Here is a 17,502-nt window from a genome sequence, read left to right as displayed (position 1 = left end):
ACAGCCACTCCTTTAGTTACAGGGGGCAGCGCAGCATGAGCTCCAGCAGCCCACTGGGCGGACACAACACACCTTGTTTCTGATGCCCAGCTCATTCAAGGCCAGAGAACCCCAAATTCAAGGTGGAAACTTTTACCAGGAGAAAAGGTGAAAGCATAAATGGAATCGCATCGTAAGAAATACTTGGTGTGAAGGGGCAGAGAAATGCAAAGTCGTTTTTCTGTTGTGCCCAAGTGCTTGGTAACCAGAAATCCTCGCTCCATTCTTGAGGAAGAGGGAGAGCCAGGGATCGATCCAATGGAAGCAACAGAGTCCAATAAGAAACCTGTTCTCTGAAACCGGAGAACACTTTTTTTGTAGATGAGAACTCAGCTTTGAACTTTTACCTCTCGGGCTCGACTCAGTGACTTGTGCTACTCCTGACAGAAAGGAAAATTAACATTTTATGTTGAAGGTCCTCAGTATGAAAAGGCAGTGCCCAGCTCCCCCTCATCCACAGGGCAGTGGACTCTTTATGTTAAAAATCTTGTGTTCAGATTGCTAATTGAGGAGAGGAAAAACCGACGCTACTGAATGCTGATTCTACTGTTTTAGTGGGAAAACAATTTCTAACAGGCAAGTGTGAAACAACAAAACTTTTGAAAAAGCAGACCTGGGGAGAGTTCAGTGCAGTTTCATAATGGGTATGAATAGTTATTTTGCTGTCTTTTTTTTTTTTTTTTTTATCTTTCTGGGTTTTGATGTGGATCTCTTTCTATTTGTTCAGGAAATTGTGACGTGTGTTCTGGGCAGGGTTTGAGGTTTTGGAACTTTTTCTAAAAGGGACAGAGTGCACCCTGCTACATTTCCTAATCGTGAAGTTGGTGTCCAGGCAGCAGGACCGAAGTGAGCTGGTCACGATGCAACGTCTCCTCCAGGACACTAAGTTTGTCCTGGCTCTTGCCCTCCTCCTGGTTTTTGATTCTTCGGTTCAAGGTAAGACCCGGGAAACTTGCACCCCCCGCCCCCCCGCTGTAATCTTTGTAAGCCCCATGTTTCCCACAAATGATAATATTCACTTTAAGATACAGAATGTATTGTGGGAGAAAGTATGCAAGGAAAAAGTACTTGGGGTGGCTAAACTCCTTAATGTGAGTTTGGTTAAGTTTGGTACCAAGAAGGATGAGGCTCTGGAGGCAGGTGTGGCCTTGTAAGCTCTCACAATGGTTGAAACGTGCTCTTTTATTTTGGGATGAAAAGGTATAGTTTATAAACTTTTTTTTTAATGTATATTTTCTTTTATTGAGAGAGAGAGAGAGAGAGAGAGAGACAGAGGGAGAGAGAATCCCAAGCAGGCTCAGCGCTGTCAGCACAGAGTCCCACGCAGGGCTCTATCCCACGAACCCTGAGATCATGACCTGAGTCGAGATCAAGAGTCCCACACTTAACTGACGGAGGCACACAGGCACCCCTAGTTTATAAACTTTCAGAAATTCAAGAAAGTAATATAGAAAAATACCTATGTGTCTATGGAGAAAGTGGCACTGTTGAGTGCCTATCCCTTAGGGTTTCTATCAGTCCCAAGTGTTCATATATTATGGTGGTGTCATAATTACTCTAACAGTGGGAAATGATATATTTATAGAAATCAGAGTAAATTTGGTTTTTTTTTTTCCCCTTTTAAAAAAAAAACTTGGTTCTTAGTGAAAATTCAGTTATGGCTAGACATAGTACAAACCCTCTCAGAGTTTATAAAGAGGCCAAAGAATTTTAGTGTCTGTGCTGTTGCTCAGAGAGACATTACATCTGGAAATTTCTTGTTAGATTTCTCTATGATCCAGGGTTGTTTAGTCAGACTGAAACAACTTAAAGTCTTAATGACTAAGACAACGAAAATTAACAGTTTGTAAGAAAGATACAATTTCTTCTCCTCTGGTAAATAAGGGATTATGTCTAAACAAGGCAGAAGGTCATGACCTGATAAATAGATGGGAGAATTTATGGTAGAAACACATTTAAGGTTCCCCAAATTGTACAGGAAATACTGACTCCTAGTGACATACATGTCCTGGATTTGTTCCTTCAAAGTGACTCTAATGGTCTTGTTTTTACTTTTGGTGGAAATGAAATCATATAGGGAATCTCAGATATGTTCATCATGTACTGGAAATTTATAAAATTATTTTCTTCTTATTTATTGAAGAAAATAACAGCAAGTAGTGTTGCTGAAACTTTTTTATGAATCTATTTATTTAAAAAATTTTTTTTTTACATTTATTTATTTTTGAGAGACGGAGAGAGACAGAGCACAAGTGGGGGAGGGGCTGAGGGAGAGGGAGACCCAGAATCCGAACCAGGCTCCAGGCTCTGAGCTGTCAGCACAGAGCCCGAGGCGGGGCTCGAACTCACAAACCATGAGATCGTGACCTGAACCGAAGTCGGATGCTTAACCAACTGAGCCACCCAGGAGCCCCGAATCTATTTATTTTTTACAGTATAAAACATTATTGATTGTAGGGAACAGGCTTGGGTCTTTTAGGGAAAATCTTCAGCTTGATGAGGTAATTCCCTAATGTGTTGTGACAAGATCCAGAGTAATGAGGTCTATGTTTGTAGCAAAGATGTGAGTTGGTGGGGAGAGGGGGTGGGGTTGCGGGGGGAGTCCACCCTGGCAAGAGCTAAGTTAGTCTTTACGTATTCAGAATTTCCCCCAAATATCACGTTCCCCACAAAGATTCAGTAGGTAAAACTGGAATTAAAGCAAAAACGTTCCTTATGTAGTAGGTATTCATCAGAAAGAAGTGAAGAAACCATGATGAAACTGTACAAAGTACTAGCATTTATATCATCACCTGGTAGGTTTAGCTCTTTGTTGGAAAAGGAACCAAGAAAGAGAGAATGAATGAACTGAAAAACTAGGGTATTTCCAAAGGAGAAGTGCACTTGGTGTTGGAATGAAGGGTTTGTGCCCACGTCTCAATAGGAAGGGAGGGGCGCCTGGGTGGCTCGGTCAGTTAAGCGTCCGACTTCGGCTCAGGTCATGATCTCACAGTTCGTGAGTTCGAGCCCCACGTCCGGCTCTGTACTGACCGCTCAGAGCCTGGAGCCTGTTTCGGGTTCTGTGTCTCCCTCTCTCTCTTCCCCTCCCCTGTTCATGCTCTGTCTCTCTCTGTCTAAAAAATAAATAAACGTTAAAAAAAAAAATTCAATAGGAAGGGAAATAGATGCCCAACCGGGCTGTGCGTGCGAGTGACGGCAAGCTCAAGGCTGCAGTGGAAAGGGCCACGCCACTATTTCACCACACATCCACGTGATGCCAGGTGTGATCTGACAGTGTTTTTCCTCCATCTTTTAAAAAATATTTACTCAAACCACTGGTTTGACTGAACTGATCAAATTAGGCTTTTGGCTTGCTTTTACTGCACATATTCAAAACATCTTAGATTACTGTATTTGTTTGCTAAGACTGCCCAGTATCCCAGATTGGTGTGGCTTAAATAACAGAAGTTTATTTCCTCACAGTTCTGGAGGCTAGAAGTCCAAGATCAAGATGTCGGTGGGGTTGGTTTCATTCTGAAGCCTCTCTCCTTGCCTTGAAGATGCCCATCTCTCTGTGTCTTCACATGGTCCTTCCTCTGTGTGTGTCTGTGTCCTGATCTCTTCTTCATAAGAGACACCAGCCATATTGGATTATAAGGACCCAGCCATATTGGATTAGGGTATATCCATATGACCTCATTTGACCTTAATTACCTCTTTTTAGTCCCTATCTCCAGATCCAATCCCATTCTGAGGTATTGAGAGTTAGGGCTTCAACATACAAATTGAGGGGACACAACTCAGCCCCTATCAGTTACTGTAAGTCAAACCCAAGTAAACACATGATGTAAAATCATGTCTATTAGGGGCAAAGAAATGGAAATTTGGCAATGCATGGGAGACCCTGGAGAGCACAGGTGGCCATCGATTTAATGTAGAGCTCCAGGGGATTATTGATTATTGATAAGGTCTGTGAATCCTAAAGTCTTTTATTGCCCCCCTTTTAATTTTTTTCATGTTTATTTATTTATTTTGAGAGGAGAGTGGGGTGGAGAGGGGCAGAGGGAGAGAGGGAGAGAGAGAGTGTCCCAAGCAGACTCCGCATTCTGTGGGGTGTCATCTGACAAACCATGACATCATGACGTGAGCCAAAATCAAGAACTGGACGCTTAACTGACTGAGCCACACAGGCGCCCTGCCCCTCTTTTTAAAAGATGCCCATAAAGAGAGAAAATGGAAAATCCACGAGCAGTTGTGGCCAGATCATGTGTTCACTCCACACTATTGGGTTCTAGTAGATATTGATTCCACCCCTGTGTGCTGCTGTTTGATTGTAAAGTGATTTCATGTACATTCTCTCGTAAATGATCATCACATTTCCTGTGAAGAGGAATTAACACCACTTTATAGAAGAGAAAATTCATTTGCTTTTTAGACCAACCGCTTGCAAAATATTTTGAGACTTTAGACCAGAAGTGGCCATCTGATTTCAAGGACAGAGTTAACTTTCTACTGCAACTTGACTGTCTTCTAGGTAGAGATTTTCTTTTTTCTTTACTGATCTTTTCTTTTCTTTTCTCTTCTTTTCTTATCTTTTTTTTTCTTTTTGAAGTTTTTATTTTTAAGTAATCACTATATCCAGTGTGGGACTTGAACTTACTTACAACCCTGAGATCAAGAGTAACGTGTTCTACTGACTGAGTCAGCCAGGTGCCTCGAGTTTTTCTTTCTTTAAAACAAAAAAACCTTGTTTTGACTGTAGTAAACTTGCTATAAAGTTTACCAGCGAATTGAGGTATAGAGAGGGAGAAATTGAAAGTAAACTGAGAACATTTACAGCTTGGCAAGCCATGCAAGGGTGGGGGAACCTTATCTATCTTGTGGAATTGATTGTCTAGTAGGAAGCAACTCCAACTTAGTGATGTCTGTTTCCATGCTACCCAAACAACAAAACGGTCTTTTTTTTTTTTTTTAACCCTCCGCATGGCAGTTTCTGCTTAAGTTTCTCTAACATACCTGCAGCAGATCTCCATTAAGAATAGGAAATTGGCAAATTGTGATGATGTTGGGGAAAAATTGGTACTACGATATAAAAAGATGCAGAGAGATTAGTGGGGTAATGTTCATTCACAGAAAGCATTTTGTGTAAAGTGGGACTAGTGACTTTGCATGTATGTGGGGGTGGCGAGCAATGAGGAAAGGATTCTAAATAATTTACCATTCTTTTCCCTGGAATCTACCACAAAGTTCACCGGCAGATCCAGTAGGTGGGGCCTTTGGAGAAGATAACCCTTGTGTCCACTAGCATTCTCTCTTTTATTTTTTCCAATTATGGTAATCAGTAATCATGAGGCATTTCTCTCAAGCAAGATAGGAGTCAAGATATTCCCACAACATCGGGGGCTGGAACTGTTGAATTTACATCCTGCCAACACCCTTCAATAGATATGTCAGGAACATTGTGTCTGTAACCATGTTCTTTATTTTAATCCAACTGAAAATTATCAATCCCAAATTAGATAAAATTTCTGGGGGGGGGGTGTGACTTCTACCTTTGATTTCTTTATGAGTTTTTAAACAGCTTTATTGAAATAGCATTCACATACCATAGAGTTCATCCATTCAAAGCATACAGTTCAAAGTTTTTAAATTATATTCACAGATATATGCAACTATCACTATAGTCAATTTTAGAACATTTTCATTAACCCCCAGAAGAAGCCCCTCTTTTTAAAAATATTTTATTTTAAAGTAATCCCTACACCCAGTGTGAGGCCTGAACTTACAACCCTGAGATCAGGAGTCATGTATTTTGCCGAGTCAGTCAGGCATCCCAAAAAGCCCCTCTTTATAAATTTTAAAAGCTGAGACTCTGAATTCTGGGGGGAATTTTGTATTTTAGAATTTGTTTTCATGAGTTTACGAAAGCTGTATTATGCCAGCAAAATGATAGGGTCTTTCACCTGGACGCTTCCCCGTAAAGTTTTAGTTTTACTTTTCTGTTTAACTTCCTATCTATGCAAACATTCTCTCAGCTTGATAGCACATCGGCTGCATGTAAAGGAGAAGGCAAACATCTACAGTGCCCAAAATGATAGCCCCTGAGCGCTTGAAATGGGGTGAATCCAAACTGAAATGTGCTGTTAGTGCAAAATATGCACCCAGACTTACATGAAAAGAAAAACGTAAAATATTCATTAATAACTTATATTGCTTATATGTTAAATGGCAATATCTGAATACATTGGTTAAATGAAATGTCTTGAAATTAATTTCACTTGTCTCTTTCTACTTTAAAAAATAGAGCTGCGGGGCGCCTGGGTGGCGCAGTCGGTTAAACGTCCGACTTCAGCCAGGTCACGATCTCACGGTCCGTGAGTTCGAGCCCCGCGTCAGGCTCTGGGCTGATGGCTCAGAGCCTGGAGCCTGTTTCCGATTCTGTGTCTCCCTCTCTCTCTGTCCCTCCCCCGTTCATGCTCTGTCTCTCTCTGTCCCACAAATAAAAAAAAAAAAAAAAAAAACGTTGAAAAAAAAAAAATTTAAAAAAAAAAATAAAAAATAGAGCTGCTATGACATTGAAAATTCCATATGTGGGCGCCTGGGTGGCCCAGTGGGTTAAGCGTGGGACTTAGGCTCAGGTCATGATCCTGTGAGTTCCAGCCCCCGTTCAGGCTCTGTGCTGACAGTTCAGAACCTGAAGCCTGCCTCAGATTCTGTCTCTGTCTTTGTCTGCCCCTCCCCCGCTCTGTCTCTGTCTCTCTCAAATATAAATAAACATTAAAAGAAAAAAGAATATTTCATACATGGTTGTCTGAACACTTCTATTGGACAGCGCTGTTCTAGACAGCACAGAGTGTGAAGACATCGCCCTCTGCTGGACATGTTTTTTTTTTTTTTTTTTTTTTTAAGTCCCACCTACAATGCAGGGTTTTTAAGTAGCAAGCACTCAAAGCCAAACTTACGCTGCTTGAGGAAAGAATCAGAGGAGAAAGGTAAACCATACCAATACCATGTGCAAAGATTTGTGCTAGATGTTTTACATACTTTCATCTCACTGTAAAGGAACTGTTTGGGATACTATTATTCATCTTTGAAAGATGAGAAATTGAGAATCAGACAGATGCTAAATGGTAGAACGAGTGTTTAAATTCTGATGTCTTTATAAGTTGTCTACTAGCAGAGATTGGTCATTGTGGTCTCCTCCTCATCGGAGAAACTAGTGTTTAAGGAGCTCTGACCATGGTGCTAGTTATTATTCTAAGAACCTAACATTTATATCTCATTATCAGATCTATTACTGTTCCCATTTCCTGGATGAAGAAATTGAGCTACACAGACGTTAAATAAGTTGGTCAAGGTCACACAGCTAGTAAGGGGCATTGGATGTCATCTTGCTACCTTACCTCCAGTCTCCAGACAGTGACAGAACTAACCTATTTTGGATGACTAGCTGTCCCAGGCCAGATACAGTTAGCGATATTCAGGAACCATGGGGAAAATTGTGATAGTAGTTCCAAAGGTAAGAAAGAAAGAAAGGAAGAAAGAAAGAAAGAAAGAAAGAAACCAGCGGGAGAATATTTACTTTCTTACATTAGTGTCTTTATTTTTTCAAGGAATATTGTTATTTATAGAAATTTATAAAACAAAATGAGAAAAAAATCACCAAAGCGTCTATCACTATATTTTTGTGGATTTCCTCAAATTTCTCCCCAATATCTGTTTATGTGGTTGCATTAACAACTACCATGCAGCATGGTATTCTGCCTTTTTCCCTCATTTTTAAATATAGAGTTTCCCATGATGTTACATAGTCTTTTCTATAGCCACTACTTTTTAACTTTTTTGTCAATATTCCCTCATATGAATGACTAATAATGAGATTTTTAACTGTTTTGATCAAGTTATTTCCTGTTTCCCTAGTTTAAATAGTACTGAGGTGAATAGTTTCATGTATCTTTTATACACTGTATTTTACCTATATCTATATATCTCTTTATAGATATAAAATGTTTATCATATATCTTAATGATGTAATAACTTGGTTAATCAGAGCTATTAGGACAAAGTTGAGTACAAATAGACGTAATAGAGAATCCTAAAGAAAGAGGACATTTTGAAAAAGTTCTGTGGTTCTGCAGTCTTTTAAGAACAAAGTCCTTGGCCATCCTATTGAGAGGTAAAGTAAACTTGACTTTGGTATCAACCTCTGATAGTTGCTGTCAGAAGAGAACAGGACATAGTTTGTGCATACTCTCCTAGAAACAGATACTGGGGGTGACCCCAAAACTCCAAAGTTCATGGTCTCTGGGGATGTTGGGTAATGAGATTAAGGGTCATTTTTCTTTTTTTTTTGTTTAATACATTTTTCAAAATTTCCTATAATAAGCTCATATTTCTTTTCTCCTTTTTAAAAATAAAGTTATTTAAGGGGCGCCTGGGTGGCTCGGTCGGTTGAGCGACCGACTTCGGCTCAGGTCATGATCTCACCCTCCGTGAGTTCGAGCCCCGCGTCGGGCTCTGTGCTGACCGCTCAGAGCCTGCAGCCTGTTTCAGATTCTGTGTCTCCCTCTCTCTCTGCCCCTCCCCTGTTCATGCTCCGTCTCTCTGTCTCAAAAATAAATAAACATTAAAATAAATAAATAAATAAATAAAAATAAAGTTATTTAAGTTTATTTATTTTAAGAGAAAGAGAGTGTAGAGGAAGGGCAGAGAGAGAGAGAGAGAGGGAGAGAGAGAATCCCAGGCAGGCTCCATGCTGTCAGCGTGGAACCCTATGTGGGGCTCGAACACACGAACCATGAGATCATGACCTGAGGCAAAACCAAGAGTCAGAAGCTTAACCAACAGAGCCACCCAGGCGCCCTGTAACATAAATGTTACTTTTAAAAATTGCAACAAAAGCAGCCTAGATGTAAGGAATATCTAAACAGACTGCCCATTTCTAGAAGAGAGTGCTGTAAAAGGTAAAGACACCTTTCCATTAGTCCCTGAATTAAAACAATGTCAGGAAACCCTGTCAGATTGCTATAGGAGTCCATTTATGTAAAATTCTAGAAGATATAAACTAATTTTTTAAGTCTATTTATTTATTTACTTTTGAGAGAGAGAGGGCGAGCAGAGGAAGGGAAGAGAGAGAGGGAGAGAGAGGATCCCAAGCAGGCTTCGTGCTGTCAGCACAGAGCCTGATGCAGGGCTCAAACTCATGAACTGTGAGATCATGACCTGAGCCAAAATCAAAATTTGGAGGCTTAACTGACTGAGCCACCCAGTCGTCCCTAAACTAATTTATGATGACAGGAAGCAGATGAATTGTTGTAGGGGGCTTGCAGAAGTGTGTCAAGAGGAGGGAGGGCAGTCAGGGTCCTTCCTTCCTCTGTCTTCTGCCTACCAATCCCCTCCACAAAGGCAATCAGTATGTTGTGTAACTTTTCAGAGGTTCAAGATACATATATGCAAGCATATATGTAAATATATTCTTAAAAACACAAACACACACAAATATTAACACAATGCACAGTGTTCCTTACTTTGTTTTAAATTGAATAATCTACCTTGGAGAATCTATATCAGTGTCCAGAGAGCTGCCTCATTCTTTTTTTTTTTTTTTTAAGTTTATTTATTTGTTTTGAGAGAGAGAGCAACTGGGATAGAGGCAGAGAGAGAGAGAATCCCAAGCAGGCTCTGCACTGTCAGTGCAGAGCTCAACGTGGGGCTCAAACCCACAAACCACAAGACGTGGCCTGAAATCAAGAGTCGGACGCTTAACCAACTGAGCCACCCAGGCACCCCTGCCTCATTCTTTTAATCGCTGAACCTTAACATGTAATTTTCCAATCTTTTGCTATCGCAAAAAAAAAAAAAAAAAAAAAGTTGCCGTGATTGTCCATACCACTGGGTTTTTTGTTTGTTTTCTGAAATAGTTGTTGCCATTTCCACTTTGATCTGTACAGACAACAATGTACTGGGTTTTAAAACCACTTTTCCTGCTTTTCAAGGATTCTAGACATGCCCTTTCTTGCTAGGTGATTATTAGTTGCCCTTGTGTGAATAAAACATGGGCTTCGGGTGGGGAGGAGATGAACCTTTTGAAGTATGGGGAAGTATTTCTCACCATCGGGCTTCCATTCTTGCTAAAGTGAAGAATAGACAGTTTATTTCATGAATTAATAAGGCGTCTCCTGTATGACCTTCTAACACCAGATTTGGAGACTTCTGTGTAGAAACTAAACTCAAAAGAAGCTGTGACAAACTAGGGTATTCCAACCAGTCTGTCCCTCTGTGAATAGAACAGCCTGGTTCTTCTGAAATCTCTGACTGGATCTGAGGGCAAAGAAAGAGGGCAAGTTTTTATTTACTTTTCATTCCTAAGAACATCATATGGCCCTAAAGGACTAGGGCCCCGTAATGTCTTAGGTACTACTTGGTGTATTCCTTAATCTTTCTGAATGTGATTTGACTCATCTCTGTAAGAAGGGGCAGGCTTTGGGGGTCAGATATGGGTTTGAATACTGGGCCCTTCAATACCCGTGTGGCCTCAGTTTTCCTTTGCATAAAGTGGAGAGAATAGTACAAAAATAATAATAGTTAACACCACCAAGTGTTTATTGTGTTCCTGGCACTATGTTAACGTCTTTACGTGCATTTCTCATTTAATTTTGAGGACCAGCTTATGAGAAAAAACGACACTGTTAGACCTTCATTTCACAGAGGGGGCTCAGGGAGGTGAAGGTTTCCCAGGTCACCAGTAGCATAGCTGGGACTTTACTCCAGGTGGCTGATTGCCCAAGCCTATTCTAACCTTAAACCCTGGGCTACTTTATGGGGTTGTTGGGAGGACAATGTATCTAAAACGCTGGCACAGGGTGGATGTTGCTATTCTATTTATGGTCATTCTATTTATGGTCTATTTATGCTCATGCCCACACCTTACCTTCTACCAAATTTGGAATTCATTTAATCAACAATTTCTTCTGGACAGAGTGATGAGAAGCTGTGTGAGAGGTACTTAGTAACCACATGGGTTCCTTTTTTGGGGTAGGTTCTCCTGTGCGGAGGGCCAGGTACCAGTGGGTACGCTGTAATCCTGAGAGTAATTCTGCAAACTGCATTGATGAAAAGGGACCAATGTTCAACCTGCTTCCAGATGAAACCAACAGAATCCTCCCTCCAAGGACTGACCCTTTTTTGTAAGTGAACTTTCTCTGATCTTACTTTCACTGACCCCTGTTGAGACCTTGGCTTGGAGATGGGAGGGTTGTCCAATGTGTTTTTCTTCAGGCTCTTGCCTTGGTGGCTTGGTTTTCACCACACAGTACATGGTAAAGCTGTATACTGTATTTACTGGTGTGTGAGATGCGCAAGAATGCACGATTCATCCATACGTTTGCAAGGTCATTTTGTGGTGGCAGAGACAAAAACCAACTACTTTTCACCAACAAGTATTGGAAATGATTGAGCATTATTCTGTTTATATAAATAGAGCACGTTATATATTAAAATCCAATAGGAGTCTGGCAACTGCATGCATAAATAAAATGCAGTATTTCGTTAGAGTGGACTGTTATTTGGCTAAATAAGGAACGAAGTATGCGATCACATGGATCCTATCCTGAAAACATTATGCAAAGTGAAAAAAAACCAGACACAAAAAGCCACACCTTGCATGATTCTTTCCATATGAAATGCCCAGAATAGTCAATTCTATGGAGGTGGAAAATAGATGAGTGGTCACCAGGGGCTGGAGGAGAGGGAGGAATACAGAATGATTGCTAATAGGGGTTATTAAAATATCCTGAGATTAGATAGTAGTGATGAAAAAAGAAATTAGGGAAGAGAAGAATAAATGGCCATGGCTTATCAGAGACAAAGCCAAACCTCTTCTTGATGAAATAAAACCTGATTTAAACTTGCAAAAAAAGATCCAATAGGAATTCATAAGTAACAAAAATGGAATTGTCTTAGAATCACTTGTTTTAGTAAGCAGCAAAGTCGTATAACAGGTAGCAAAAATGCGTTATGAAAAGGATTATCATAAAGGTTTAATCTTCAGACTTTGAAGATTAACCCTAGAAAATTACTCTCCGCAAAGCCAGGGAAGTCATCGTTCCCAAACCAGGTGAGGCCATCATCACTCAGTGGGGGAGGGGGGAGGTCCTGGCGGGGGAGGGGGGTTCCTGGCGGGGGAGGGGGGGTGGTCCTGGCGACCCTCTTTGTTGCTGGCACTCACTGCATAAGAGATTACATCGTCACCATCCTCAAAATGTCGCTCTGCAATCCTGCTCCTATGCCTCTACTTCCTTTTTTTTCTTTTTTTTTTTTATAACCTTTATTCAGTATTGAGAGTCAGAGAGACAGAGCGTGAGGGGGGGGGGGAGGGGCAGAGAGCATGGGAAACACAGAATCCAAAGCAGGCTCCAGGCTCTGAGCTGTCAGCACAGAGCCCGATGTGGGGCTCCAACTCACGAACCGTGAGATCATGACCTGAGCTGAAGGTGGCCACTTAACCGACTGAGCCCCACCCCCGGGCACCCCTCCTGTGCCTCTACTTTTAGTCCACAGCATTAAGCTTGAAATTGATTTTGTAGCATCCTCCATTATTTTAACTTCTGAGTTTCCACAGTAATTCATTTAAAGCTAAAATGTTGGAGGAGTAACCCAAGTTCTCCCAAACAACTATTTTTACACCATTTCGTCTCTCCTTAAGTCTCTACAATCTTCTTTTTCCTCAGCCGGGAAATTTTCCATCTCACTCTGACACCCCAGACACTTAGGAGTGAACAGTTCTTGCTTCTGTGTTAGTCCCAGGCCCATTTGCCCTCCTATCCATTCTTTTTCCTTTCCTCTTCCTTCTCTGTATTGGGTAAGGGGTGAGGGCTCATCCCTTGGTCTGCATCTCTCAGGCTCCCTGATCTGTGGCTGAGTTTGGACAATGGAAGGCACAGAAGGGAGACAAGAGAGCATGAGAGGCAGGGAGAGATCAGGATGTTTCTTCTCCTCGGTCCCTGCCTTGAGTGGCACCTCTGGCAGGACTGTGTCTCCTCCATGACTTCGGCTCCCACCAGATGCCCCTAGTAGCTGGGCTCAGGGAAATCCACCTCCTTCCATTGTCCCTTTAGCCCACGGAGAGAAGTATCTCCTCTCATCTCTGGGTTTCCTCGCTCTCCCCTATCTGGCTTCACTGCTTTTCCATCACACATTAAGTAGTTTCCTGTGTTAAATATTGAGATGAGCTTCCTGATTGGACTCTGTGGCAGCTTCTAGGGCCACTCCTCCTTGTTCTGGGGATCCCACCTCTACACGCCTTTTCTAGGACTTCAGTTCTGCAGTGCCTCCTGTGAGACCAGCATCTTGTTTCCACCGGGGTGCAGAATTCTCTAGCATCTCAGGCAGTTAGCTAGAATCCCTTCTTTGACTCTGCATCCTGTCCAGCTATTGCCTGTTCTCTGCTCCTCTTCACGGTAACACTTACTGAAAAGGATGCTTTCTGTCTCCCCATCCCTCTACCCCTTCTGTTTGGACTTCGTTCATTTCTACCTTCCCCTCAGAATGTTTGGTAAGGTCACAATTACTCCTGGTTAACACATCCACTCTTTACTTCTCTGTGTTTGGCTTTCTCAACTTCTTAATTGCCTTCAAAACAGTTGATGCCCCCACCCAGGAAATGCTTTCTTCTCTAGCTTCCATGGCCCCACCTTATCTTGAGTTTTCTTCTACTTCCCTGACTATTCGTTCTTCTCTGTTCAATATTTAATATATTGGTATGGCCCTGGCTCTGTGCTGGGCCTCTTTTCTATCTGCATGCTTTCTTTAGGTGACCTCATTGTTCCATGTTTTTGATACTCTGTGTGTGTGTGTGTGTGTGTGTGTGTGCGCGTGTGTGTGCGTGTGTGCGCATGCGTTTCCACTTTTCCGGTGCTGATCCCTTTTCCCTGACCCCACAGTCTAAACTAGCCACCTGGTCACCCTTTCATACATTAGTCTATTTCACTTCTCTGCATAGCATTTAGCACCATCTCATAGTTTCCTGATTTATTCACTTTTTATGGTCTGTCTTCCCCAATAAGTTCTAAATTTCTCGAGGAGGGACCTCATCTGTTCGCCCCCATTCTATCCTAGGCACTTAGAATAGGGATCCGATGTTCAATATTTACTGAAGGCATGCATGCATGATGCTCTGATCTGTTGTATGGCCTGTGGTTCACTATCTTCACGGAAAAAATGACCCATAGACTATGAAACACAGTTTTTGTCTCTGATATTTCGTTGTGTTGTTGTACCACTGAGGGGTAGCGACATGGCTCTGGTCTTTTGGTGCTGAGTGGACTTCTAAACCACCAAACTGAACCCAACTGAATGAATATATTTACTTTTTTTTTTTAAGTTTATTTATTTATTTTGAGACAGACAGGGAGCACAAGTGGGGAAGCAGCAGAGACAGTGGGGGAGAGAGAGAATCCCAAGCAGGCTCTGCACCGTCAGCGCTGAGCCCAATGCAGGGCTCGATCTCACGAACCATGAGATCATGACCTGAGCCAACATCAAGAGTCGGACGCTTAACCTTCCGAGCCACTCAGGTGCCCCAATACATTTACTGTTTGAGAGGAAATTGAATGTTAATATGGTGGCAAACATAACGCTTAACTTGTCACAAAGAATTTCTTTAGATTCAGTTGTGTTGAAGCACTGTGAATATTAGAAGTTTTGTAGAAATTTTAAATTTGGGAAAAATGTCATCTATCTAGGCTGACTTACTTGTTTGTGCTTTCTTTAATGGAAGAAAATGGGAAAATATATCTTTTTTTTTTAATAAATGTCCTCTTAATTTACCAAATACAGGATTGCTATGCTACTGATAAGAAAATTAGCATTGCTTATATGAGTCTGCAATGTGTAGATGTTGATAGATAAATGCAGTGAGTTAAGTCTAGGCAAACATGTAGAAAGGCCTGATTGATTTGTTTTTTGTTTTAAAGCATTGACTAACTGGGAAATGTGTAACTTTTAGTTTGAGCAACTGGGTGGCTGCATTAATTTTCTACCTTAAAAAATTTTTTATGGTTATCTTTCTTATGTCTCAAACTTCACTGTTTTTTCTTTTCCATTTTTTTGGTCTTACTTCAGAATGACAGGATCCCAGAACTTGAATGATGTCTTCCCTCTCTCTGAGGACTATTTTGGATCTGGATCCGGATCCGGATCCAGCTCTGGCTCTGGCTCTGGCTCAGGATCTGGAAGCGGCTCTGGAAGTGGCCTCCTCACTGAAATTGACCAGGAATACCAACCAGTAGATGAAAACGATGCTTTTTATTACAACTTTAGGCCTCTCAAGAGAAATCTGCCCTCAGACAACCAGGACTTGGGCCAAGATGGACCAGAAGAGAATTTCATTCTGTGAAAGAGAGGGTTTCCCATTTTGATGCCAGGCAATGCATTCTATACGTTTTATGTACCGGAGTGAAATGATCAATTCTGGAATAAAAAAAGGTTTATAGGATTTCAAAAACATCTGAAAGAAAAGTTTAGGTTTCATCACCTTTTTTTCTTCATGAATTCTTCAAGCTTCCTTCACCTATCCTGTTGTCCTGGAAAATACCTGCATTCCCTTTGTATTGTATTCAACCAACATCACTATGAAATTACCTAGACTGCCCACGTCTAGAAAATGGCTTTAAAGAATAACTTAACCTGTTTAAAAAAAATTCAGCCTGAGAAGCAAATTGACAAGTGATATTTCACACCCCAGTCTTCAGAAACCTGACACTGATTGTGAATTATATTGATATGCCCCTTTTCTTATGAAAAATCCAGATGAAACACTGGGTAAATTTATAGAGTGGGTGGGTAATTGACAAGTCCCCTGTAAAGTGTACCACTCTGTTGTTACCACTGGATGTGCTGGGAGAGCTGGTGGGCCATGTTTGCTGAGAACTACGATTGGTGTTACAATGAGAAACTTAGGACCCAAACTAAAGCACGACTGTGCTCGGAATACTTCATACTGCTTTCCTTTTTTTTTTTTCCTGGATATCTGTGTATTTTCAAATGTTCCTCTATTAAAGCAGAACTATAATCAATGAGTTAAGCTGTCTGGGATCTCTTGTTATAATAGATAAATTAAGAAATAATCATTTTTGCTCAGATGTTTCTAGAAGTCTTATCGACAAGATATCAGCAAGATTATTTTACAGAACAAATTTTGCAATCAAATCCTATTAACCAGCAGATGAAGAAAACAATTGTGGTAGAGCGAGGTTATTCTTGTCCAGGCGCCTCTTCTTCCTGAAGGCTGTTCCCATCTCTGTTCCCCTGAGTTCTGAAAAGCTTGTCAGCATCGTTGTCATGAATCCTGTTCTTCCTTTATTTAGTCTTGCTTCCTTCCATTCCCCTTCCAGGGGAGCATTCCTGAGAATGCTCCCTTAGAAACTTACTGCATTGCTACATGGAGAGTCCAACTGGTGACAGTTGGCGACAGGAACGTAGAAAGCAGACGCTAAAATGGGATCTGGGAGCTAGATCACCTGCTGCCTGACTGGCAATGAGGACCCCATCCCCGGCCAGAGATGCAGCACAGGGACAGGACAGCACTGCAATTACTGAAGTTTTCACTGACGATGACCTGGGGGGTACTAGGGCTAGGGTATTGGGCATTGAGAAATAGGAGGAAGTGGTAATTATAAAGACAATAGTATTGGATGGCTATTGCTAGAAGCAAGTAATGCTTTTAAAAGAGACAATGAAAGACCAAGGATGGTTAATTAAAGGCTAAATGTGAAAACAGATGGGCTTCCTTCGCAGCATTGGGGCACGCCTCAGACACATCGCAGTTTCAGTTCCAGACCACCACAATAAAGTGAGTTTTGCAATAAAGTGAGTCAAACGAATGTTCTGGTTTCCCATTCCATATAAAAGTTATATTTATACTATACTGTAGTCTATTAAGTATGCTCTAGCATTATGTCTAAAAAAAGCCAAAAACAATGTACATATCTCAATTTAAAAATACTTTATTGCTAAAAAATGCTAACCATCATCTCTCAGTGAGTCATAATCTTTTTGTTAGTGGAGCAACTTGTCTTGATGTTGATGGTCGCTGACTCATCAGGGTGGTGGTTGCTGAAGGCTGGGGTGGCTCCAGCAATGAAGTTTGCCGCATTCATCGACTCTTCTTTTCACGGATGATTTCTCTGTAGCAGGCGATGCTGTTTGATAGCATTTTATCCACAGTAGAACTTATTTCAAAATTGGACTCAATCGTCTTGAACCCTGTCCCTGCTTTGTCAGCTAAGTTTATACGATATTCCAAATCGTTTGCTGTCGCTTCAACCATTTTCACAGCATCTTCACCGGGAGTAGATTCTGTTCCAGAAACTATTTTCTTTGCTCGTCCATAAGAAGCAACTCCTCATCTGTTCAGTTTTTTTTTTTAATTTTTTTAACGTTTTTTATTTATTTTTGAGACAGAGACAGAGCATGAACGGGGGAGGG

At 41.3% G+C, this 17,502-nt stretch overlaps 1 protein-coding gene across 1 annotated transcript; it reads left to right on the top strand.

Annotated features, from left to right (window-relative positions):
• The first annotated feature begins 833 nt into the window (after nt 1-833).
• SRGN (serglycin) lies at nt 834-16,094 on the top strand. The gene is made up of 3 exons (XM_060642563.3): nt 834-975; nt 11,057-11,204; nt 15,139-16,094. The coding sequence occupies exons 1-3, from the start codon at nt 900-902 to the stop codon at nt 15,410-15,412; spliced, it is 498 nt and encodes a 165-aa protein (XP_060498546.2). The 5' UTR covers nt 834-899; the 3' UTR covers nt 15,413-16,094.
• The last annotated feature ends 1,408 nt before the right edge of the window (nt 16,095-17,502 follow it).

This window comes from Panthera onca, chromosome D2, assembly GCF_046562875.1.
Source record: "Panthera onca isolate mPanOnc1 chromosome D2, mPanOnc1 haplotype 2, whole genome shotgun sequence".
Classification (NCBI taxonomy): domain Eukaryota; kingdom Metazoa; phylum Chordata; class Mammalia; order Carnivora; family Felidae; genus Panthera; species Panthera onca.
This window is presented reverse-complemented; position numbering and strand designations above follow the sequence as displayed.

Excerpts from the sequence above, each read along its gene's own strand:
- SRGN (XM_060642563.3), top strand. The coding sequence starts at position 900 with ATGCAACGTCTCCTCCAGGACACTAAGTTTGTCCTGGCTCTTGCCCTC. Across the intron at positions 976-11,056 it reads TTTTGATTCTTCGGTTCAAG|GTTCTCCTGTGCGGAGGGCC; the intron begins GTAAGACCCGGG and ends TTTTTGGGGTAG. Across the intron at positions 11,205-15,138 it reads CCAAGGACTGACCCTTTTTT|AATGACAGGATCCCAGAACT; the intron begins GTAAGTGAACTT and ends GTCTTACTTCAG.